Raw genomic sequence first — 26,109 nt, 5'->3', positions numbered from 1 at the left:
TTTGCTTCATGTTGATCTGAAGTTATTGTCGCTAAGTAAGTTCTCAGTTATTTTGCATGTAATTACAGTAAATGTAGCCTGAACGTCTCTTTGTATACAGTACTGGAATAAGTCATAGACGTATGTACAGTAAAAGTAGAAGACAATGTAAAAATTCTCAACGACAAGTAAAAGTACATCATTCAAACCTTTACTTAATTTAAAGTATAAAGGTTGTCTGAATACATACATTCAATATAGCGTGTTCAGGTTAACTTTAAAGGAGAATTCCGGTCATTTTTGACCCCTAAATCGTTGTCCTGATGGTCACCCAGTGTTGGGGGGAGCAAAAAATGTGACTAATATTGATGCAGGCAAACCGGAGTTACACCATGGCTAGACGGCGCTAGTGATAGCGACAACGCTAACCTATGGGGGCAATTTTTTCAACCACAACAAACACTCAAAAAACACTCAAATATCTATGGTACATGACTGGAATCTTTATGACACACCACTGAACTCATAAACTGTACAGTATAAACCGGTATAAACTACGGAAGCCGAGAACGGCCACGTCCATAATATTTTTTTTATTATCGTTTTCTCGTGATAACGACTTATTATTTCGTTATCTCGAGATAACAAAGTCCGTTTTCTCGTGATAACGAATTAATTTATTTCGTTATCTCGAGATAACAAAGACCGTTTTCTCGTGATAACGAAATAATCATAGAATGTGTCGTTGACATGGTTGCCTAGCAACATGTTTCCCCGGTGCAATCGCTTCTGCTTACGGGGAAGTAGCAGCTGGTTAGCCGCTGTATGTTCGTAGCAGGAGGCTACTAAAGCGAGTCTGTTGGAAACACACATCTACAGATCTAACGTAACAGAAGAGATGTTTTTCGTGGGATAATTGCCCAGAACCATGTGTAGAACTCAAATCAGTGAGCTGATTAATGTGATCACATCATCCTGATTTCAGCCTTCAAGAGCTGCCACTAACGTTAGTCTGCTCTGAGGAGCTGTCAACAATGAAGTACCGGTAAGTTACACTTAACATTAGTTTGTTTACTGAGCTGGGTTTATTTAAGGGGCTACAGGTTAGCATAAACACATGAGAGTTGACTACGTTATGGCAGCTTCAGCTAAGGTAATGTTAGCTAACTTAGTTGCTGCTCAGATAAAGCTCATGAACACTGCTGTCTTGCCAAATTAACATCAGCCTACATGTCAGTGGTCGCAGGCAACAGGTGTCTGATGGTTCGAGATAAGGTTGTGATTTCTGACAGCAGCAGACAGTAGCTAACGTTAGCTTAGCTGAAACAGGATAGATGGGCCGGTTAGTAGCCCCTTAAATAAACCCAGCACAGTGACGTTATTCAAACTAACGTTAAGTGTAACTTACTGGTAAGTTATTGTTGACAGCTCAGCTGGTGTGGACAATAATCACACCAGTGAGTAGAGTAGACTGAAGCAGAGCGATCGCTCTGGACTGAAGTTAACTGCCCCATGCTCGAGCTGAACAGTATAGCCTCCTGTTGCTAGGCAACCATGTCAACGACACATTCTATGATTATTTCGTTATCACGAGAAAACGGTCTTTGTTATCTCGAGATAACGAAATAAATTAATTCGTTATCACGAGAAAACGGACTTTGTTATCTCGAGATAACGAAATAATAAGTCGTTATCACGAGAAAACGGTAATAAAAAAAATGTATACGGACCTGGCCGTTCTCGGCTTCCGTAATAAACAGTATAAACTTTGTGTTTTTGCATGTTATCACTCACCTCAGACAGCCGAACTCTGGAACGTCCTGGAAAGACATTACTATCCGATCGCAGAGCACCTTCTCCCCGCCACAGAAAAAAACACTTTTTCCTTGTTGTGATGATTTCTGTACAAAAATAAATGGTCGAGCAGTGCAGTGGTAATGTCCAAAATATCTCCGACCGTTTATTTTTATAAAGAAATCATCACAACAAGGAAAAAGTGTTTGTTTCTGTGGCGGGGAGAGCAGGCGCTCTGCGATCGGATAGTAATGTCTTTCCACCCCTAACACTTGGTGACCATCAGGACAACGATTTAGGGGTCAAAAATGACCGGAATTTTCTTTTAATTTCAATATACATGTATTATGTATATGAGATGCAGTAAACCAATACATTGTTTGACGTAATTTTGTAACTGTCACTACCTATTATACAGTTTTGAGAATATCAGAATATCTGATATAACCTAATAGCGAATATCTCTCATTATCAGACTATAGACAGATATTCTGCTTTTAAGGTGTTATCATTTATAAGACCTTAAAAGCAGAATATCTGTCTATAGTCTGTACTTACTTCTGGTGATCCTGGATTCAGCAAAGAAGCTGGTTAATATGAAAACACATAAGGTTTACTAAGCATTTAAAACAACACATACAGGATACTTGACATGTCCAGCAGAGGCTGCTAATATTACTCTTCATAAACCAAAACACATTCTGTAATTTAGGACCTGTAACTTTAATTCTCTGTCTTTCGTGTGCTGTTTGTTAATCCTCCTTCAATAAAGAGGGAGACCTTCTTGTTTTGTCACTAGGACCTGTCAGTGCCCGATCCGTACCCGGAACACGATCCGTTCCAGTGCTTCTGCGCATGCGCCGTTTTACGGCATTAGCTTCAAAGCTATGCTAACTGATAGCCTAGCAGTAGAGCAGCTAAAAGTCCGCCGTAGCGTTGTTAAAACGTCACTTTATTAATTTTAATTATTTTTTCATGCGAGAAAGTCACAGTTTAGAGTCCTAATCTGTGGCAGTTTATCCAACTGACGTCTGTTTGGAAGTTTGCTCCGGTTTTGGGAGAAGTGCAGAGCTAGCTGGGAGCAGAGCTGGGAGCAGCTACCTGGGAGTAGCCACCGGGAGCTAACGTTAGCTCGCTGCTTGGCTCATCTCAGAGGCAGCAGCCGGCCGGCTGAGGTGATTGACCGGTCACCCAGACGTCGTCATGCCGGTGGAGAAAGCGAGCAGATTAATTTATGGTCTCATTGATTAGTTTGTGTAAATGAAAAGTGAAGCTTCAGGAGGAGCTGGTCAGAGGAGCAGTGCTGACTTGCTGCTGTCTGTATGTGCAGAAATCACCACATTTACATCAATAAATAAATGTTTTACAATTAACTGATCGGTCTACATTACATTTAATTTAATCAGAAATAGAACAGAGGGGAATTCGTTGCGACGTGCTTGTGTTTTTCCTCATAGAACGTCTCTGTTTTCATCCATATCCGCGGTGTCTGCCGTAAACTAAAAGAAGGGGGGGGTGCGCATGTGCGTGCGCATGCGCAGAAGCGTCCTGGAACGGATCGTGTTCCGGGTACGGATCGGGCACTGACAGGACCGTCATTACATGAGGATTTATTATAAAGACATTCCTCTTGAGTGTTGAGTTACTTACATCGTACTTCTGTCTTCTGAGTTTCTCACCGTGGCTCCTCTTCTGTTGTCAGTCTGTTTCAGACAAATAAAAAAAAAATACACTTCAGTCGGTTTGAATACAGCACTAAAAAGAGAGAGAAAAAAAACCCTTGTCTGGTCCGGTTTTAGAGGTAAGAGCACCCACCACAGACAGGGACCACTACAAACGTAGAGGGTCAAACCCCACTTTAGTCGCTAGGGGGAGGTAGAGCGCTGCACAGATAATAAGCTGCCCTTAAAGTCCCCCTCCAACAATCCTTTTTTGTTATTTTAAAGCATTCTCTGTGGTCTTTAAATTGTGATGATAAAGTTTTTAGCCAAAATCACAAAACCTGTGCCATTTCCCAGGGCTCTCCTTCTGCAGAGCACCAGCAGCTCATTAGCAATGCGCCTCTGAGTGGTGGGCGGAGACTGCACGGCTCTGCACCCATCAAGCCACCCCCCTTGCACCGACACCCCCACTCCCCCAGCGCGACCTGCCCAAGCGTACCTTTGTGCGTGTGTGTGCGCTCACGAGAGAGACCATGTTCAGCTGAACGAGTGGCTGACAGAGATGAAAGTTGGTGAAACGCTGTTAAAAAAAAAGTTTGTTTGTTTTACCTTTTGTTTTTAAATTATGTATTTTTTTATTGCACTGTGTGGGCCGAGCACCCCGTAATTTCATTGTACTGGTACAATGACAATAAAGTCTATTCTATTCTATAATTTTGTGTACACATACAGTGTGTCATATTTATCTATTTTGCTATGTTGTGTGTGCATTTATATTTCTTATGTATCAATCACTGCATAAATCGAACAATCTTTTTATCCACCTGCAAGATTCACAGTATAGGAACCACATTGATGGGAATTAATTATATCAATCAAACCATTAAATCAGTTATCAGTTTTATTTTTCAATTTCATGTTTTTCTTTCATTACTTGACAAATTGGAGGTGGTTGTCCGGGCCTCTACAAATGGGGCGAGAAAGCCCATCGACCCCATGTATCGCCATGGCCTTTTGGCAGAGGCCTCAGCCCCACTCCTCTGCTCATCCTTCTCCTTCTTCCGTAATTTAATGTAAACATCTCTGAGGCTTTTCCAGGCACGACAGGCTTGCTCTGATGAAGAAAGCAAATAATAACATTAATATTAATAATGCATGAATTATAAAAACTTCAGTCAGGATTTTCTCCTATGTGTTATTGCTGCTCTTGTGGCATGAGAAAACAGTATCTGAACTTACTTTATCTAGATTTCTCAAATAGATCATCAGTCCACTTGAGTGGGCAACATGTGTTTATGTTTTAAACTGAAAATATAAAGAATACATTAATAACATAGTTATACCTTGTGTTTTTTGCAACTGCAGTTGAGGATACTTCATTGTTATTATTCTATTACCACCATATGCTCATTCATGTCTGAATGCATGGCTATTTTGTACAAGGTTATCTGTAGCTAGCATAGCAAAGCAAAACCTACTGTTGCCCAGTCAACTGTACAATATAAAACACTTCTTTGTATGTCATTTACACACCGTAGCCTGGGTAAACCCATGCTGCCTTGCGTGCGTTTTTATTCGCTCTGCAAGTCAATTTTCCCCTCAACTAGGGAGCCAATCACAGAACAGGGGAGCGTCCCATAGAAAATGAACAGACGCGGTGGACGCAAAGAACGCCAGTGGATCCCAGGCGTGAGTATGAGTATGTCGACATCGCCATAGCAACATAGTGACGCATGTGTATCGTTTTGCTGTCCTTTCAGACCGTTTGTTTGTTTTTGCCATTCCATCCAGCGGCATTTGCCGTCTGCCGGACTCCATGTGAACGCAGCATATGAAGACTAAATAACGCTGTATGATTTATGCTTACTTTGTCCGACATGGTTTACTGTCTATTGATGTTCAACTGAGTATGTAACGTCAGTGAAAGTGTGGGCTGTGAAGGTGTGGGGTGCATATCCATATGTGGAGGTGAAACGCCCACTGATACGCTTCACCACTGGCCCCATCTAGTGGCCAAACAAAGAATTTGAATTTGCGATAGTGCTACTTTAACAGTAAGAACTGGAAACAGAAAAATGACACATAAAAAAAGCATTTAAACCTGAAATAGTAAAAATTGGAAATCATTAAAGGTACAATATGTAAGAAATCTAAAGCAACTGCCTGTAAAATCATCCTAATATGTCACAGAGACTCAGGAATAATGTTCATATAACATAGTGAACTCACCAACAACAATAGTACAGCCAGCATATAGAGAGCCTAAGCGGAAGCAGGAAGTAACAGTCACCATGGGACCTCAACTCTGAAAAACTCGCCATTCAAATGAATGAGACTGAAAATTTTATTTCGTGATCCGTTTGAATTGTGCCATGAGAAAAAAATATGTCCTCTACCTGTTTAAAACATCACGTTTCATCCCGAGAAATCAGCCGTTTGTTGTAAAGCTATTGTAGAATAAAATTCAGAAGAATCTGTAAGCAGAAAGACTACAGTCGCGTAGGTGACGTCACATACCAAATGCCGCCCTTTCCCGTGTCAGTTGGTGACGTATTTTCTGTGGGACACAGATCTGTAGTCCGTAGAGCGGTCTTTACACAAAATACATTCTTCTGTTGTCGTTTTATGATAAACGGCTGATTTCTCGGCATGAAACGTGATGTTTTAAACAGGTAGAGGACATATTTTTTTCTCATGGCACAATTCAAACGGATCACGAAATAAAATGTTCAGTCTCATTCATTTGAATGGCGAGTTTTTCCGAGTTGAGGTCCCATGGCGCCGCTACTTCCTGCTTCCGCTTAGGCTCTCTATTCGCATTACAAATTTTTTTTTTGCAGACCACAAATCATGTTTATGCCACTGACCGCCAGGGTCAGGTTCAGATGATCTCTCTCTCTCTCTCATAAAAAAAAACCAATCTATTTTCTGTTTAAAATCAATCATCTTATCTCCATCATTCAAATGTCAAACATAACCAATTGTAAAGGATATACTCTAATCATTACTATGTAAATTAATAGATACACATCACACCATGATAGGTCAGTTCCAATGAACAATCAATCAAGTACTTCCATCTCACAGCATAGAAATAAAATCATGAGACTTCTAGAACTAGATAGTTATATTTTTAACCTTTTAAATATATGTATGCATCTGAATAACATTTTAAACATCACATTTTTAATCAAACGTTTTAATATATTCATTCTTTAACAGTTAAGATGGACTTCTGTTTCTCATATCCATATGAAACATGTATGGAATTGCAATTAAATGACTGCAGTGAAGTTAGTTTTAAGTTGGATATTTGACAGACATTCGCTCCTTCTCAATACATTAAAAATTCATATAAAATATTACATTTGTTTAAATGCAATAAAAACAGGTGTGTGTCATAGAGGAGGCTTAGCTCTACCATCCTGTGTTGATTCTGAGTCAACAGGTCACATGACCTGAGAGTTATTGAGCTATAATGCTCATATTTACTGTATAAAATATATAAAAAATTCATATAAAATAGTTAATGTGTTTAAATGCAATAAAAACAGGTGCGTGTCATAGAGGAGGCTTAGCCCTACCATCCTGTGTTGATTTTGAGCCAACAGGTCACATGACCTAGGAGTTATTGAGCTATAATGCTCATATTTACAGTATAAAATAAATAAAAAATCCATATAAAATATTACATTCGTTTAAATGCAATAAAAACAGGTGTGGCTCATAGAGGAGGCTTAGCTCTACCATCCTGTGTTGATTTTGAGCCAACAGGTCACATGACCTGAGAGTTATTGAGCTATAATGCTCATATTTACAGTATGAAATATATTTTAAAAATTCATATAAAATAGTAAATGTGTTTAAATGCAATAAAAACATGTGTGTGTCATAGAGGAGGCTTAGCTCTACCATCCTGTGTTGATTTTGAGTCAACAGGTCACATGACCTGGGAGTTATTGAGCTATAATGCTCATATTTACAGTATAAAATATATTAAACATTCATATAAAATATAAGATGTGTTCAAATACAATAAAAACAGGTGTGTCTCATAGAGGAGGCTTAGCTCTACCATCCTGTGTTGATTCTGAGTCAACAGGTCACATGACCTGAGAGTTATTGAGCTATAATGCTCATATTTACTGTATAAAATATATAAAAAATTCATATTAAAATAGTTAATGTGTTTAAATGCAATAAAAACAGGTGTGTGTCATAGAGGAGGCTTAGCCCTACCATCCTGTGTTGATTTTGAGCCAACAGGTCACATGACCTGAGAGTTATTGAGCTATAATGCTCATATTTACAGTATGAAATATATTTAAAAAAATCATAAAATAGTAAATGTGTTTAAATGCAATAAAAACATGTGTGTGTCATAGAGGAGGCTTAGCTCTACCACCCTGTGTTGATTTTGAGTCAACAGGTCACATGACCTGAGAGTTATTGAGCTATAATGCTCATATTTACAGTATAAAATATATTAAACATTCATATAAAATATAAGATGTGTTCAAATACAATAAAAACAGGTGCGTCTCATAGAGGAGGCTTAGCTCTACCATCCTGTGTTGATTTTGAGTCAACAGGTCACATGACCTAGGAGTTATTGAGCTCTAATGCTCATATTTACAGTATAAAATAAATCAAAAATCCATATAAAATATTACATTCGTTTAAATGCAATAAAAACAGGTGTGTCTCATAGAGGAGGCTTAGCTCTACCATCCTGTGTTGATTTTGAGCCAACAGGTCACATGACCTAGGAGTTATTGAGCTCTAATGCTCATATTTACTGTATACAATATATAAAAAATTCATATAAAATATTATTTGTGTTTAAATGCTATTAAAACAGGTGTGTGTCATAGAGGAGACTTAGATCTTCTGTCCTGTGTTGATTTTGAGCCAACAGGTCACATGACCTGGGAGTTATTGAGCTCTAACACCCATATTTACTGTATAAAATATATAAAAAATTAATGTGACCTGTTGGCTCAAAATCAACACAGAATGGCAGAGGTGAGCCTCCTCTATGACACACCATTTAAACACATTTACTATTTTATAAGAATATTTTATACAGTAAATATGAGCATTATAGCTCAATAACTCCCAGGTCATGTGACCTGTTGGCTCAAAATCAACACAGGATGGTAGAGCTAAGCCTCCTCTATGAGACACACCTGTTTTTATTGCATTTAAACACAGTTACTATTTTATATGAATATTTTATATATTTTATACAGTAAATATGAGCATTATAGCTCAATAACTCCCAGGTCATGTGACCTGTTGACTCAAAATCAACACAGGATGGTAGAGCTGAGCCTCCTCTATGAGACATACCTGTTTTTATTGCATTTAAACACAGTTACTATTTTATATGAATATTTTATATACTTTATACAGTAAATATGAGCATTATAGCTCAATAACTCCTAGGTCATGTGACCTGTTGGCTCAAAATCAACACAGGATGGTAGAGCTAAGCCTCCTCTATGAGACACACCTGTTTTTTATTGCATTTAAACAAATGTAATATTTTATATGATTTCTTACAGTAAATATGAGCATTATAGCTCAATAACTCTCAGGTCATGTGACCTGTTTGCTCAAAATCAACACAGGATGGTAGAGCTAAGCCTCCTCTATGACACACACCTGTTTTTATTGCATTTAAACAAATGTAATATTTTATATGGATTTTTGATTTATTTTATACTGTAAATATGAGCATTAGAGCTCAATAACTCCCAGGTCATGTGACCTGTTGACTCAAAATCAACACAGGATGGTAGGGCTAAGCCTCCTCTATGAGACACACCTGTTTTTATTGCATTTGAACACATCTTATATTTTATATGGATTTTTAATATATTGAGAAGCGAGTGAGTGAGCGAATGTCTGTCAAATATCCAACTTCAAACTAACTTCACTGCAGTAATTAAATGAACTAAATCACCCTTATTTTCCATATGATAAACAAGAGGATAAAATACTCCCTCAATTAAATGACTTAAGGCACCTTTAGTGGTGTGCTATCAAAGATCTGCTACAGTGGTGAATAGCTTAGCTGAGCTAGCAGCAGAGCTAAAATCAAAACAAATTCACATTTAAATGCTAGCGATTAGCTTGACGCTAACGCGATTAGCGATCTTTTATAAACATTTCCAACAACATAAAACAATCTGAATCCGTGTCTATGTGATATCAAACAGCAAGTATCGGGGTCACAACTCTGATTGGTTTTAAAAGAACAGTATTTCACGACATAATGGAGCTAGCACAGTTAGCATAACACTCGCGTTATCATTAGCATCCTTACCGCCGGAGGTATCTTGATGAGCTCACAGATTCATGCGGCTCAACTCTCTCTCTCTCTCTCTCTCTCTCTCTCTCTCTAGGCTTTCAACCTAATGGACAGACAAATGTCAATACCATAGGGTCAATACATGGTACGAATTTCTATTTCTTTTATGAATTTCTATCCCTCAGATGATATTTCCATACCAGTCCTTGATGCTTTCTGGCAACGTCTCCACCGAAAGAAGGGAAAAGTGAGAGCTTCTAGAAAATTCCCAGGGGTGTTTGTATGCGCCACCTGTAACTTAACTGCACTCCAGTAACCTTGCGGGTAACATCTGAGTTTCCTGTGGCATGTTATCCCACACTATAAACAGCTCTGAAATGTGACCTTGTGGCTAACTCAGCTGCTAACACTGTATTCAAATCTTTTTTTTCTTTTTTTACAGTCTATGATTCAAATCCACACCACTGTCTTTGCTTGAATTACCTCATGGAGGCGAGCCCACAGTTGAAAGGACTCACGGCCACGTTGTCAAAAGGTGGCGGCTGCCCCGCGGCCGTGCACCGCTGGACGGAGGCCAGAGACTCTGCTGGCTTTGTGCTCTCCATAGATGTGTGCTCTCCAGCTGAGATCGGCTCTCGTCTCTCCAGGTGAGATCGGCTCTAGTCACACATGGTGAATTGTGTTCCCCTCTTGTGGTGTTTACTGTAGCTTACCGACACAATTACAGGAGCTACAGGAGTTTCTAAAGTTGTTTGGAACAAACAAAATAAAGTAACAGGGAAGCTAAGCTACGCCAAAGACGGTTTATATCTTTGGCTACGCTAGCGGTTAGCGCAGCTAAGCATTCCAAAGACACGTTCTATTTCCCAGCATACCACGCAAGTCCGTGTTGTGGTTACGTTAGAGGCATTTAAAAGGCACAGTTTGAAAAGCCAGAAATGCTACTACGCATACACTATTGTATTTTGTGTGCTCTATCTCACTGTCATATATTAAGTATAGTGTACAGACTGCACCACTACAGAAAAGGCTGGTGAGCTGGAGCTCTTTAAATAGCACGCGTTGAACATTCCATTTACGGTGGTGGAAGGTTTTATACAGGCCGCCTGCATTGTGCTCATCACACTCATCTCAGGCTAAATTATCAGATAGGAAGTTTGTCATTCTCTGGGGGCCCAACTGGATCCAGGCATCAGAGGTGCTATGATCCAGTTGGCCAAGATCCATTCCTTGTTCAAGGACCTTGCCTGGTGTCGGGGATGCTGGGCCCTGGATGTGACATTCACACAAACACACACTCTTCCGGAGGCCCAACTGGATCCGGGTATCAGGGATGCCATGATCTAGTTGGCCAAGGTTCTGGGATTCAGGACCCTGCTTGGCGTCGGGGATGCTGGGCTCTGGATGTGATATTCACACAAACACACATACACTTCCGGAGGCCCAACTCGATCCGGGCATCAGGGATGCCACGATCCAGTTGGCCAAGGCTCTGGGATTCAGGACCTTGCCTGGCGTCGGGGATGCCGGGACTCTGTGACACAAACACACGCAATCTGATGATAATGATGATGGTAATTCCATGCTCGAGATGTAGCAGGGTGAACACGGTGCATGAGGCGGGGAGCCTCACAGCTCCAGGACCACAGTGTAACAACCGCCACCCATGTTTTTTTGTTGTTCTTTTTTAACACACAGTACATAGTGTACACAGTTAAACTCATCATCTATTGACCCTTTGCAGACACGTCACAATCATCACATGACACGAGAGGCCGACCACAAAGGAAAGGAAATACAGTCCCAGTGAAACGCTGGAGCCGTGGGCCGAAACCCGACCGTCACCAACACCGGGAGCCTCCGTGTTATGTTGTTAATGCCGTTGTGGTGAGCTGGGAAGACGGTGTTAGTGGCCACCAGGCTCTGTACGGAGGGGATGCACCTCTGGAGCTGCCTCCCCATCCAGCTGAGGACATCACAGAGACTGGACTTTTTAAAAACAGGCCTGAAGACCTTATAATGCCCTCTAGTGAACAAGCTTTTCTTTTGTAGTCCTTTGAATGAAAAGTGCATTATCAGTTAAATCGATTATTATTATTACAATAATTAATAAAATGCTGGCTGTTCCCTGGGTCAAGCTCTATATTTTTGTTTTGCTAGTGGTGTTGGTATTCTTTCATATGCGGTGCCACAGCTTACGTCAGGTCTGACCGAGACACTCTGATAAAACTAGGGGAACTATGTTTTGACATAAACTTACATTAAAAGCCTGTTTTCTGTCACTTTTTTTCAGTTATTCAAATGTGTTTACAGTACCGGGTAATATGATTTCATATTTTTCATGCAGCATGCATAAGTAATTTTGGACAGAAGTAACAGCCTACACAGGCTTCTATTTAGATCAATGTTGATACAGTATTGATTCAGTATACAATAACCCTAACCCAACTAAAATACAGCAGCACACTGCTTTTAGGTGAACTTTGAATCAGTGTTGATTCGGTGTAAGGTTAAAAATCTGATGTTTATTCAACACCAATCATAACAAGTGCTTTCAATTTGGTTTCAATGTCAGGTATCAATGTAGATTCAATATTTCTGCCTGGCCATACCTCAACATTATTCAATATGATTTTGTTATTTACTCTTCCCACACATTGGAAAGGTCAATTGCATGTTAGTGTTTTAGCTATGAACCATAAATTAAAATAAAAGGATGAATTCACTTACAGTAATAACTGAGTGTGGAGAAGTCCTGTGAAATATAATTTATTATAGTCACAGTCACAAACGTTATTAAAATCAAAATTTTCATTGGCTCGGTGGAGTATGCTGTAGCTAAAAGTCTGCCACCCTTTGTCTGGCTGTAATCACCTCATTCGTCACATTATCTTTGTGTTGTGCTGAATAATCAGCGAAGGGTTAAAGTTTTTTTTTTTTTTTTTATAACTTCCAGAAAAGGGGAGGAGGTACTTCTGGTAAACGGCCCTCAGGCAGCTCCTCTCTGTCCCACATTCTGGCTGCGTCACAGTGGGCGAAACCGGGCTGTCTGTCAGTCTGACCGTGGAGTTTTAGCTTCTCTGAACATAAACAGGTGAGTCTCATAACTTTAACGTCTGTTTCCGTTTGTAACGTAATGTAGCTGAGTCCAAGGCACGGCCTGTGTCGCTACGAAGGTGCTCATCAGTCAACAACTTCCATGTAACGATAAGTAACGTTGCTGCCAAACTGCTCCAGCACTAGTCGTGACAGCTCCTCGATGTTTCAGACAGACTGGAGGCTACTCCACTGTTTAGCTGAGTCCGGTTGACTCAGTGGCGGCTACGACCTGCCCGAAACGGAACCAAAATATTACGTCACGTGACTTGTATGATGCCTGAAGTCTTTATCAAACCTGTGTACTCACCTGTGCAGTCTGAAGGAGGCTCAGGCTGACCACAGTCATACAATCAAGCTAGATGCTGTTCAGCTTTGTTCATTTATTTGCGTGATGTTGTTTTGGAGGCTGTGATTTGCTGTTGAATTGTTTTGTTGACCCTATTTATATCAGTCAGGCCGTGGGACACCTCTTTCTGTAATACAGTAGGCCTACCACAGTACCACAAATTGTGTCCTTATAGTAAATCATGCACCTTTACTAATGGGCTTTATGCACATGAACGGCAGCTGCTCCTTTATTTCCTGTCTTACATATTGGACACACATGATTAAACCAGGTGTGTCTGACCATTGTGACTACTCAGACACACCTGGATTAATCAATTTGTCCAATAATGTAAAACAGGAAATAAAAGAGCAGTAAGTTCAGGAAGTAGTGGAGCTGTGCATACAGCCCATAGTGTCAACAAGAAGTGAAGTGGCCCTGCAGTGAGCTCACCAGTAAATCACTCCCAGCTTTGTTACCAAACCCGCCATCTCACACAGCTGTGTGCATGTAGCAATAAAGAGAAGTTTAATGTCTGTGAAATGGTGGATCAGGAAGAACAGGAAACAAACCTACACACACTTAAAGGTCAATGTAGCATGACACTTACACTGTATTTGATGTATTTTGATTCATACAGTAGGCCTAGGCTATAAGAGGATTTACTAAAAGTTTTAAGTACTAAAGACGTAACAATGAATCAGTGAGGCAGTCAGGATAGAGATCCATAGCCTTAGATTTTCTGAGTGATGATCTACATCACTCAGATCATCACTCATCACTAGAGAAACCAGCTCCTGCAGGGTTAGGGGGTTGGATGGTGGTTGTGATATCACAAAGTTATGGATGTTGTAACAGCTCATTTTAAGGCTCAGTTTCTGAATACAAGCTGTGTTGTTTGAGCACATTGATACTTTGACATAGACCTGCTTTACAATAAAAAAAAAAAGCATGGAGATCTCACTTTGTGTATGTTTAGTCTGCATTAATCTGATTCAAAAACGTGTCTTGTCTCTTTCAGTCTTGGGCAGGATGTCTGTCTCCGTGACCAAAGCTGATGGGGTCACTGTGTTGACCTTGACCTCTGACCCACAAAGTTCTTGTCCTCCACTCTGCCAAATCCTCAAAGGCCTTTGCTACAGCCCCGTGTGCTGCTCTGTGTCTGAGCGCCTGAGGAGCGTCCAGAGAATGTCTCAGTCAGTACTTGCGGTGAGGAATAACCGTAGATGATGTACATACATAGATGATTCTACACTCAAACTGATCAATAGCTGCTTACTATTTGTGTTTTTGATGTCCTTACTGTGTTTCCTCCTTCACAGGCTCTGCACATTATGGTTGGGTTGCTCAACATGGGTCTCGGAGCTGTTCTCATCTGCAGTGGTAGTGCCTGGTACCAAATGGATGGCACTGGGTTTCCGTTTTGGATGGGAGCACTGGTAAAGAAGCTAATGCTGGATTTGTTATTTTTTATTACAAAATGTTTTATTATTTTAAACAAAAAAACAAGTCAATCTCTGTCAGGACTAAAATCCCCACAATACCAAACGTTAACAAAATACAGATCAGCACCATAAACGCTGCTGACTAGAAGTGACATGTGTCCCCTCAGAGACGTCTGTAACGTCACAGAGTTGGTTAAGGCTTCACATGACTCATCCAGTTCAGTCCTTCAGGTGGTCCTCCTCCTTGTACTCTTCTGTCCGTGTGAGACCCCCATCATCCCTCTCTCTCGAAATTCACTCTAAAGCCGTTTTCCCACTAAAATTAGCGGGTCGACGCGGGTTTTTTAAACGCGGGTCGACCCGCTAACAATCGGCATTTGGCCCCTTTCCCATTGACCAAAATGAGCCGAGTCTGACCCCCCGCTGAGGGATCAGACAGAGCATAAACCAGTCGCCCCGCTCTCATCCGCGGTGCAAGAGACACACAGTCATGCCACAGCCGCCCGCCGCGGAGTGTCCGTCCGCCGAGGCAGACTCTCTGGCTGGCTGACCTGGAGCACCAGGACCGCGGAGGACAGCGAGTCTGCTGCAGCCGGATGACGGACGTCCGCGGCACAACACGTCAGTTAAACAGACTGTCGCTTCTTTTCTTTTCTTTTTTTCTATCGTTTTTGGTCAGTGTTCTCTGATGTTTTGATCCCAGTTTCGGATGAGAGCAGAGCGGAGCAGAGCTTTGTTTTGGTACGTGATATGAGACGCGACCGGCGCGATGACGTAGCGTCACGTAACGTTCAGTGTCATCACGTAAATTAGCGGGTTGACGCGGGTCTGGCGTTCCCACTGCAAGCCGAGCAGAGCCGAGCCAAAACAACGATTTTAACCCGCGTCGCTTGCCGAGTCGTTTGACCGCTTCGACGCGGCTCGGTGCGCCTTTCCCACTGCCACCAAAAGCCGATTGTTAGCGGGTTTAAACAGGTTTTTTGGCCAGTGGGAAAGGGGTATAATCTAAACAAATGTGTTTCCTTTGTACACATACTTCTTTCTCAATTAATTAATAACTGCTTCTTGCTTTGTATTTTACCTACCCCACTTTGTGTTATATATGAATATATCAGTGTTTATTTTGTATATTCATTTTCATTTTCATCTCCTCTGTAGTTTGTGTTATTCGGCATCACGTGCATACTGTCTGAGAAGTATCCCAGTCCATGTCTGGTGAGTAGTTACATGTATTTGTAGCATCCTTGTATTATCTTAAAGGGATAGTTCACCCAAAATTGAAATTTCACTCATTATCTACTCACCCTCATGTCGACTAAAGGCTGGGTAAGTTTCAGAGTCCTCCGTGGCTTCTCTGAGTTACAGGGGGTCTCGCCGTAGCAGTGCATGTCGGTTGCAAATGGATACCAATTGTCTTCATAATGGCGCATGGAGGTATTGGGATGTTTTTTGGTGTGTCTTTTTGTTAGGAGGACAGTTGGTATGAACTATCCCTTTAAGATGTCTTCTTTCACTTTATTACTCCGATTTTCACTTTTTTTTTTCGTGCAACACAAATGAGGACAGATTATTTTGTACTTGTACTTATACCATTAAAAAGCATACACACTCACTATCTTATATTAGACATTTAAATGTTACTGTTTGCTGTTTGTTGCCTGGTTTGGTTTTATGTTTTGTTTCATTTGCACATAAACTGACAGGTCTTTTACTTCAGGTCATCATCAACGTGATTCTGAATCTGGCAGGAGTTGCCTTTGCCATTACAGCCATCGTACTCTACTGCATCAACCTGGCAAACAACAGATATGTCTGGATGTGCGACTATAACGATTATCACTACTACAGCAGACACCACACAACAACACCGTCTCCTTCTCAGAACGTCGAGCACCAAAGATGCCTGGAGGCCAAGGCGTTAATTCAGGTAGTGTGTGTGTGACAATTATCAACACTCAAGTGCAAACCGCTTAAAGTTTTAGGCTACCATCTCCACACACACATAACAGAGGGATGGATTGATTTATTGATTGATGATGAACAATATAAATATACATAATACAGTTAATATGTGCATGCAAATTACAGTTAATTTTGTTTGTAATAAATAACATACAGAGTTGCTATTGGATTACATTGATATGAACTGATATATTAAGTAATCAAATGTCGTGTGTCACCTGTGACCACACAAAACACATTTGGATCACAACTAGAAACATACACACCAACACAGTCATAACTTCCTTTAAGCCACATTTTACTGAGTAAACACGTGTTGTATAAATAAATGAAACAATAATATAAGTGAATGCAAAAATATGTGGAAAGATGTCAAAGTTGACACTGTTTTGTTTGTGTCCCAGATGCTCGTCACAAGCATCAATGCTGTGCTGATTGTCTTGTCGGTCCTGGAGCTGTGCCTCACCATCAGCTCGGCCACCCTGGGGATCAAGGCTCTGAAGAACAAGGACCAGAACAAGGTACAAAACTGAAAGAAATCACTGCTGGGTTATTTTTATTTTTTATTTTTTGGGGGGCATTTATGCCTTTTTATAGATAGTACAGTTGAGACAGACAGGAAACGGGGAGGCAGAGAGAGGGGGAATGACATGCAGTAAATGGCGCCCGACGCGGGACTCGAACCAGGGCCGACTGCAGCGAGGACTGTGCCTCTATACATGGGGCGCCCGCTCTAACCACTACGCCACGCGACGCCCCAGCTGGGTTATTATTGTAGAATATAATGTGAAATGTCCTGGGCAAGTGTTTACTACAGACTGAATATCAGGCATCTACCTAAAAGCCCAACAAAAGAACCCACAGACTTCATGACAAAGGACACGAGGCACTAACTAATTTGTTCTAATTAGTTTATCTCGCATATTCAACCATTTATTTAAGAAAATGATTCTACACTCCAAATCAGTCAGTCAGTCTAAATATCAATACCCAATTAATATAATAAAATACTACTCTACTACTACTACTCTGTAATCTCTGACTTGAGTAGCAGCACTGATACTGTGTTTCTCTTTCAGAGCATTCATGATGCAGAGCTCTGCAAACCACTACTGGAGGAAGACACCACCAAGTAATCAACGCAGCCTGGAAAACCTCTGCTTAGCACTATCAGGCACCAGGGACTGAAATCCTTGGTGAAATACCACTGACCGTCTGTGCTGTAATGTCAGTGATTTACGGTTACATGCTCTCATTCCGACATCCCACCATTCCGACATCCCACCATTTAGACATACCACCATTCTGACATACCGCTATTCTGACATGTGAACGTCCCACCATTCAGACAAGGCTTTCAATATAAGGAAATGTGCGCTACTCAACAGGTGACTCCCTTCTTTAAGACATGCTGATAGAGGAATACCCACATGGTTGTGCGTAATTACACAGCAGAGTGAAGACATGGACAAGTCTGCCTGTCTAGCCTCTACCTGGTCTTTTTACTAAACTTAATCAACTCCTTTCTTCATTGCCTAAGCCCAACCAGTGCAAAATATTTTTGGGGAAAAAATACGCTATTAAAGGAATTGTGGGAAAGGCAGGATGTTTTTTTTTTTTTTTTAAAGAAAAAAGAAAAACATACCGTCATTCCGATCATAGGAGGCAAAAATTGTCGTAATGATGGGACGTTTGATAGAAAATGAAGTGTAGCCATTTAGACAATTAGAGGCCTATGTCGAACTGGTGGGATGTCAGAATGACGGTTGCCCCCCATGATTTACACTAATCTGGTCGGTACCATCTTTTCCAAACTTAAAGCTTCCTCTTAAATATATTTGCACTAGTACTTCACAATCGATGTAATAATCAACACTGTATATGCTGCTTTCCATTGTATTTTGTCTTTTTTAAAAACTGTTTTTTATGATCTCTTGAGTAGGCTATTGTGCCTCATGGTCAGTGTATAAGGGAGGCTTGTGTATGTGTGTTTGGCACTGAGTGGCATGTGCAGGCATGTTGATGAGGAATTGCCAAAGTTGCAGGTTTAATCATATTTTGCAATGGGGATCTGAATATTCTACTTTTCCTGTCAACATTATTGTATATTATTTTCAAATGTATCTGTGGTAATGAAGTCACTGAAAAAGTTAGGAGTTTATTATGAATGTATGATTAGTTTGTGAATGAAATGCTTTATAATATGATGAACCGTGTGTCCATCTTTGATACCATGTTGCTTTAAAGTGTGGTTTGATCACTGACCTCGGTCAACAGAGCTACACCTCCAGAGCAGGAGAGCACTGACTCAGGGTTGCCAGGTCCACGGTTTTCCTGCAGAATTGGGCTGTTTTTCAAGTGTTGCCATGGGTAAAAAAAAAAAATCATGTCTGTAGGTTGGGCTTGGGAAGACCTGTTGCATACAGATGATATGAATAATGCTTTTAAATAAAGATTCTTATTTTGAATGACAATTTTTTTTTATACCCAAACCCTGTCAAACCTCTGGGCCAGATCAGCCTACCCACATACATCACCTGCATGCCCCACAGACACACAATATGCCAGATGCTGTATGACGTCACCGCAGCACATAACAACCACAGCATCAGCACCACCTGTACTGTCTGAAATCAGTGATATGGGATACCACTGATTTTTATTCCGATCCAATAACAAGTTGAACCAAGGGTGGTCTTGTCGATACCAATACCAATACATTTTTTATTAAAGCTTCATGTGTGAAGATGGAGGAAACAAAATAATGTCAAATTATATTTACACAATGACACTAAAACACAGTCTTCTGTCTTTGGTTTAATCTGAATTGTCAGTGGCAATAAAACACTGCATGTGTAGCTCATACAACCCCACTTTAAAAAAAAAAAAGCTGATATCCCTTTAAGGTTTTTTATTACTTCCAGATCAGGGGAGGTACTTCTGGCCTGGGCAACAACAGCACACAGACAGCTCCTCTCCCTCTGTCCGAAGAGAAACCGCTTAGTTTTAACCAACAAACACAAACAGGTGAGTCTAGGTAACGTCTAACGTCTGTTTGTAACGTAATATGATTGAGTCCAAGGCAAGGCAGCTGTGTTGATACGAAGGTGCTTATTGTAAACTAACGTCATAAGTAGGCCTAACGGTGTTGCCCAACTGCTCCAGCACAAGCCGTGACATGTCCTCGATGTTTGAGATAACACTATGACTGCACTCCACTATTTAGTCCGGTTGATCATATGGTCGTACAGCTTTAGTGCTGTGCGAAATGAAACCACCCGCAAAACTGAACCTGTAAGATATTAGCCTACGTCACGTGACTTTTATGATTCCTGAAGTCTTTATCAAACCTGACTCACCTGTCTTTGAAGGAGGCTACCACAGTCATACAATCAAGCTGATTGTAGATGCTGTTTCAGTTTTGTTCATTTGTGTGTTGTTTTGGAGGCTGTGATTTGCTGCTGAATTGTTTTGTTGACCCTATTTATATCAATCTGGCCATGGGACACCTCTTTCTGTAATACAGTACCACACAAATCAGCGCCTTTAGGAACAGTGTTAACTGAAGCAGCCTTGCAGTGAGCTCACCAGTAAATCACTCCCAGCTTTGTTACCAAACCCGCCATCTCACACAACAAAGAGAAGTTTAATGTCTATGAAATGGTGGATCAGGAAGAACAGGAAACAAACCTACACACACTTAAAGGTCAATGTAGCATGACTGTATTTGATGTATTTTGATTCATACGGTAGGCTATAAGAGGATTTACTCAAAGTTTTAAGTACTAAAGATGTACCAACGAATCAGTGAGGCAGTCAGGATAGAGATCCATCACTATACTAGTCTAAATACTCATAACCAGCTCCTGCAGGGTTAGGGGGTTGGATGGTTGTGATATCACAAAGTTGTGGATGTTGTAACAGCTCATTTTAAGGCTCAGTTTCTGAATACAAGCTGTGTTGTTTGAGCACATTGATACTTTGACAGTAAACCTGCTTTACAATAAAAAAAAAAAAAGCATGGAGATCTCACTTTGTGTATGTTTAGTCTGCATTAATCTGATTCAAAAATGTGTCTTGTCTCTTTCAGTCTTGGGCAGGATGTCTGTCTCCTTGACCAAAGCTGATGGGGTCACTGTGTTGACCTTGACCTCTGACCCACAAAGTTCTTGTCCTCCACTCTGCCAAATCCTCAAAGGCCTTTGCTACAGCCCCGTGTGCTGCTCTGTGTCTGAGCGCCTGAGGAGCGTCCAGAGAATGTCTCAGTCAGTACTTGCGGTGAGGAATAACCATAGATGATTTACATACGTAGATGATTCTACACTCAAACTGATCATTAGCTGCTTACTATTTGTGTTTTTAAAGATTTGATGTTCATACTGTGTTTCCTCCTTCACAGGCTCTGCACATTATGGTTGGGTTGCTCAACATTGGTCTTGGAGCTGTTAGTGCTGGTGGCTCCTGGTACCCAATGTATGACACTGGGTTTCCATTTTGGATGGGAGCACTGGTAAAGAAGCTTATGCTGGATTTGTTATTTTTATAGCCCTAAACTGCTGGATTTGTTATTTTTATAGCCCTAAACTGCTGGATTTGTTATTTTTATAGCCCTAAACTAAAAAAAAACAAGTCAATCCCTGTCAGGACTAAAATCCCCACAGTACCAAACGTGAACAAAATACAGATCAGCATCATAAACGCTGCTGACTAGAAGTGACATGTGCCCCCTCTGTCAGAGATCCAGTTCAGTCCTTCAGGTGGTCCTCCTTATACTCTTCTGTCCATGTGAGACCCCAGTCATCCCTCTCCCCAGTGTACACCAACCTTATGGTTGCCACTGTTCCTCCCTCCCTATGCAGTGAAAAGTAGCTCAAAGTGTGTCAGCTTCTCAGGTTGTGGAGAGGACGGGGAAATTCACTCTAATCTAAACAAATGTGTTTCCTTTGTACTTCTTTCTCAATTAAAGCAGATATCAGCTTCACGGCCGTTTCGGCTAATGCTGCGTTCAAGGCAGGCTTTTGAAACCGTAAGTTACAGCTTCAAGTCACAACTACGACTTGGTAGCGTTCCAGGTAACCCGTAGCTCGTGTTTTTACCATCCTGTTGTCTGTGAAAGTTCCCTATAACGGCCACTCGTAACTTCCGACCCGTGAACTCGTACCAGATCGAACTGGTATGACTTCACAGGAAGGAAAAACACAAAGTACGAGTTTCTTTGAACGCACCATGAGTTAGCAGCCCCCGCCCTTGTCAGGCATCAATTGGTCCTCGTGCTACGTCACCACATTCACGCGCATCCCTTGGCTGCACACACAGCCCTTCATGCCGTTCTCTCTCCTTATTGGATAACACTTGTATCCCACAAGGAAAATTTTCTCCTCGGGTTACAGCAGAGCAGAGTGACGGAGAGACTCGTGTTTAGGCTGAAATACTTCATGTAAGTGATTGCTGACGGAAAATAGGACTATTTAGGACTTATATTAACAAAAACATTCCACTGATATCTGCTTTAATTAATAACTGCTTCTTGCTTTGTATTTTACCTACCCCACTTTGTGTTATATATGAATATATCAGTGTTCATGTACTGTACATAGTAATGTATATTAATTTTCATTTTCATCTCCTCTGTAGTTTGTGTTATTCGGCATCATGTGCATACTGTCTGAGAAGTATCCCAGTCCATGTCTGGTGAGTAGTTACATTTTGTAGCATCCTTGTATTATCTTAAGATGTCTTCTTTCACTCTTTTACTACAATTTCCCTTTTTTTTTTTCGTGCAACACAAATGAGGACAGATTATTTTGTACTTGTACTTATACCATTAAAAAGCATACACACTCACTATCTTATATTAGACATATAGATTTTACCGTTTGCTGTTTGTTGCCTGGTTTGGTTTTATGTTTTGCTTCATTTTGCACATAAACTGACAGGTCTTTTACTTCAGGTCATCGTCAACGTGATTCTGAATCTGGCAGGAGTTGCCTTTGCCATTACAGCCATCGTACTCTACTGCATCAACCTGGCAAACATAGATGTCTGGATGTGCGACTATAACGATTATCACTACTACAGCAGACACCACACAACAACACCGTCTCCTTCTCAGAACGTCGAGCACCAAAGATGCCTGGAGGCCGAGGCGTTACTTCAGGTAGTGTGTGTGTGACAATTATCAACACTCAAGTGCAAACCGCTTAAAGTTTTAGGCTACCATCTCCACACACACATAACAGAGGGATGGATTGATTTATTGATTGATGATGAACAATATAAATATACATAATACAGTTAATATGTGCATGCCAATTACAGTTAATTTGGTTTGTAATAAATAACATACAGAGTTGCTATTGGATTACATTGATATGAACTGATATATTTAGTAATCAAACGTCGTGTGTCACCTGTGACCACACAAAACACATTTGGATCACAACTAGAAACATACACACCAACACAGTCATAACTTCCTTTAAGCCACATTTTACTGACTAAATACGTGTTGTATAAATAAATGAAACAATAATATAAGTAAATGCAAAAATATGTGGAAAGATGTCAAAGTTGACACTGTTTTGTTTGTGTCCCAGATGCTCGTCACAAGCATCAATGCTGTGCTGATTGTCTTGTCGGTCCTGGAGCTGTGCCTCACCATCAGCTCGGCCACCCTGGGGATCAAGGCTCTGAAGAACAAGGACCAGAACAAGGTACAAAACTGAAAGAAACCGGGCGCTGTTTAGCTCACTTGGTTGTTGAGGCTATAGTCCTCACTGCAGGTGGCCCCAGTTCGAATCCCGCATCGGGCAGCCCTTTCCTGCATGTCATTCCCCCTCTCTGCCTCCCCGTTTCCTGTCTCTCTCTTAACTGTGCTTTCGATTAAAGGCAATAACAAAAACCCAAAAATATATATAAAAAAAAAAAAAACTGAAATAAATCACTAGCATTGCAGGTCATGAGTGAACTCTGTAATCTCTGACTTGAGTAGCAGCACTGATACTGTGTTTCTCTTTCAGAGCATTCATGATGCAGAGCTCTGCCAACCACTACTGGAGGAAGACACCACCAAGTAATCAATGCAGCCTGGAAAACCTCTGCTTAGCACTATCAGGCACCAGGGACTGAAATCCTTGGTGAAATACCACTGACCGTCTGTGCTGTAATGTCAGTGATTTACGGTTACATGCTCTCATTCCGACATCCCACCATTCCGACATCCCACCATTTAGACATACCGCCCTTCCGACATACCGCTATTCCGACATGTGAACGTCCCACCATTCCGACAAGGCTTTCAATATAAGGAAATGTGCGTTACTCAACAGGTGACTCCCTTCTTTAAGACATGCTGATAGAGGAATACCCACATGGTTGTGCGTAATTACACAGCAGAGCGCAGACAGGGACTAGTCTGCCTGTCTAGCCTCTACCTGGTCTTTTTACTAAACTTAACCAACTCCTTTCTTCATTGCCTAAGCCCAACCAGTGCAAAATCTTTTTTGGGGAAAAAATACGCTATTAAAGGAATTGTGGGAAAGGCAAGACGTTTAAAAAAAATACCATCATTCTGACCATAGGAGGCAAAAATTGTCGTAATGATGGGACGTTTGATAGAAAATTAAGCGTTGCCATTTAGACAATTAGAGGCCTATGTTGAACTGGTGGGATGTCAGAATGACGGCTGCCCCCCATGATTTACACTAATCTGGTCGGTACCATCTTTTCCAAACTTAAGGCTTCTGCTTAAAAATATTTGCACTAGTACTTCACAATCGACGTAATAATCTACACTGTATAAGCTGCTTTCCATTTTATTTTGTCTTTTTTTAAAAGTTTTTTTTAATTATGATGTCTTGACTAGGCTATTGTGCCTCATGGTCAGTGTATAAGGGAGGCTTGTGTATGTGTGTTTGGCACTGAGTGGCATGTGCAGGCATGTTGATGAGGAATTGCCAAATTGTCGCAGTTTAATCATATTTTGCAATGGGGATCTGAATATTCTACTTTTCCTGTCAACATTATTGTATATTATTTTCAAATGTATCTGTGGTAATGAAGTCACTGAAAAAGTTAGGAGTTTATTATGAATGTATGATTGGTTTGTGAATTAAATGCTTTATAATATGATGAACCGTGTGTCCATCTTTGGTTTGATCACTGACCTCGGTCAACAGAGCTACACCTCCAGAGCAGGAGAGCACTGACTCAGGGTTGCCAGGTCCACGGTTTTCCTGCAGAATTGGGCTGTTTTTCAAGTGTTGCCATGGGTAAAAAAAAAATCATGTCTATAGGTTCGGCTTGGGAAGACCTGTTGCATACAGATGATATGAATAATGCTTTTAAATAAAGATTCTTATTTTGAATGACAATTTTTTTTATACCCAAACCCTGTCAAACCTCTGGGCCAGATCAGCCTACCCACATACATCACCTGCATGCCCCACAGACACACAATAGATGCTGTATGATGTCACCGCAGCACATAACAACCACAGCATCAGCACCACCTGTGCTGTCTGAAATCAGTGATATGGGATACCACAGATTTTTATTCCTATCCAATAACAAATAGAACCAAGGGTGGTCTTGTCGATACCAATACCGATACATTTTTACAAAAGCTTCATGTGTGAAGATGGATGAAACAAAATAATGTCAAATTACGGTATAGTTACACAATGACACTAAAACACAGTCTTCTGTCTTTGGTTTAATCTGAATTGTCAGTGGCAATAAAACACTGCATGTAGCTCATACAACCCATAGATACAACCCCACTTAAAAAAAAAAAAAAAAAAGCTGATATCCCTTTAAGGTTTTTTATTAGACCTACTTCCAGATCAGGGGAGGTACTTCTGGCCTGGGCAACAACAGCCCATAAACAGCTCCTCTCCCCCTGTCCGAAGAGAAACCGTGTATTCTGCAACACAAACACAAACAGGTGAGTCTAGGTAACGTCTAACGTCTGTTTGTAACGTAATATGATCGAGACAGCCATTTTGAATTTTGAAAATGTCAGAAATGGATTCAGCATCATCAATAACCCCTAAAACCACTCCAATATTGCCCAGATCAGCCAAGTCAATTTTGTTGAAATATTGCCCATATAGGCAATTATGCTAATTTATGCTAATTACGTCTGTTATGCTAATTGCCCAATATATATAAGTTAGCATCCGGCAGTTTCTGAATACTGGGGAGTGACAGAGCAGCTGCAGGAATCATTATTCCAGCCAGGGTAATTCACCCTCCGAAGCTGAAGGTGGCGCTAATGCGCATAATACACTGATTGCTTACCGCTCTTTGGAAAACAACATAAGAGGAAGGTTTGAAAGGCGAGCAGTGGTTAGCAGCAACAGCAAACACAGCACGGAGGAAGCGGAGGACAGCATCACCGGACTTGCTGTAAGTTTTGAATGTTAATATTAGTATATTGTTAACATACTAACATTTATTTTGGGTGCGTGTCTGTGTTTTTTGTATGTGCTCTGCCGCTCTCCGGAAGGAAACGTTGTGCTAGCATAG

General features: G+C 40.9%; 3 protein-coding genes across 3 annotated transcripts in view; all 3 read left to right on the top strand.

Annotated features, from left to right (window-relative positions):
• Positions 1-12,726: 12,726 nt before the first annotated feature.
• LOC310999840 (membrane-spanning 4-domains subfamily A member 15-like) lies at positions 12,727-18,194 on the top strand. Its single transcript, XM_083990406.1, has 7 exons — positions 12,727-12,844; positions 14,196-14,383; positions 14,497-14,613; positions 15,778-15,834; positions 16,337-16,546; positions 16,986-17,102; positions 17,661-18,194. The coding sequence occupies exons 2-7, from the start codon at positions 14,207-14,209 to the stop codon at positions 17,715-17,717; spliced, it is 735 nt and encodes a 244-aa protein (XP_083846532.1). The 5' UTR covers positions 12,727-12,844; positions 14,196-14,206; the 3' UTR covers positions 17,718-18,194.
• Positions 18,195-19,537: 1,343 nt separating this feature from the next.
• Positions 19,538-24,726, top strand: LOC310999841 (membrane-spanning 4-domains subfamily A member 6C-like). The gene is made up of 7 exons (XM_083990407.1): positions 19,538-19,608; positions 20,672-20,859; positions 20,981-21,091; positions 22,216-22,272; positions 22,532-22,738; positions 23,178-23,294; positions 23,601-24,726. Exons 2-7 carry the CDS (start codon positions 20,683-20,685, stop codon positions 23,655-23,657), a joined length of 726 nt encoding a protein of 241 aa, XP_083846533.1. The 5' UTR covers positions 19,538-19,608; positions 20,672-20,682; the 3' UTR covers positions 23,658-24,726.
• Positions 24,727-25,439: 713 nt separating this feature from the next.
• Positions 25,440-26,109, top strand: part of LOC310999842 (membrane-spanning 4-domains subfamily A member 15-like) — an 11,453-nt gene continuing 10,783 nt past the window's right edge. The window contains exon 1 of the mRNA XM_083990408.1: positions 25,440-25,525. The gene's annotated coding sequence lies outside the window, so the exon portion shown is untranslated. The remainder of the gene's footprint in view (positions 25,526-26,109) is intronic.

The sequence above is a fragment of the Trachurus trachurus genome (assembly GCF_905171665.1).
Source record: "Trachurus trachurus genome assembly, chromosome: 16".
NCBI classification, from domain to species: Eukaryota; Metazoa; Chordata; class Actinopteri; order Carangiformes; family Carangidae; genus Trachurus; species Trachurus trachurus.
The sequence above is the reverse complement of the archived record's forward strand: the minus strand, read 5'-3'. Positions and strand labels throughout refer to the sequence as shown.

Coding starts and splice junctions, on each gene's coding strand:
- LOC310999841 (XM_083990407.1), top strand. CDS start 20,683: ATGTCTGTCTCCTTGACCAAAGCTGATGGGGTCACTGTGTTGACCTTG. Junction 22,739..23,177: donor AGGCCGAGGCGTTACTTCAG/GTAGTGTGTGTG, acceptor TTTGTGTCCCAG/ATGCTCGTCACAAGCATCAA. Junction 23,295..23,600: donor AGAACAAGGACCAGAACAAG/GTACAAAACTGA, acceptor TTTCTCTTTCAG/AGCATTCATGATGCAGAGCT.
- LOC310999840 (XM_083990406.1), top strand. CDS start 14,207: ATGTCTGTCTCCGTGACCAAAGCTGATGGGGTCACTGTGTTGACCTTG. Junction 15,835..16,336: donor AGTATCCCAGTCCATGTCTG/GTGAGTAGTTAC, acceptor CTTTTACTTCAG/GTCATCATCAACGTGATTCT. Junction 16,547..16,985: donor AGGCCAAGGCGTTAATTCAG/GTAGTGTGTGTG, acceptor TTTGTGTCCCAG/ATGCTCGTCACAAGCATCAA.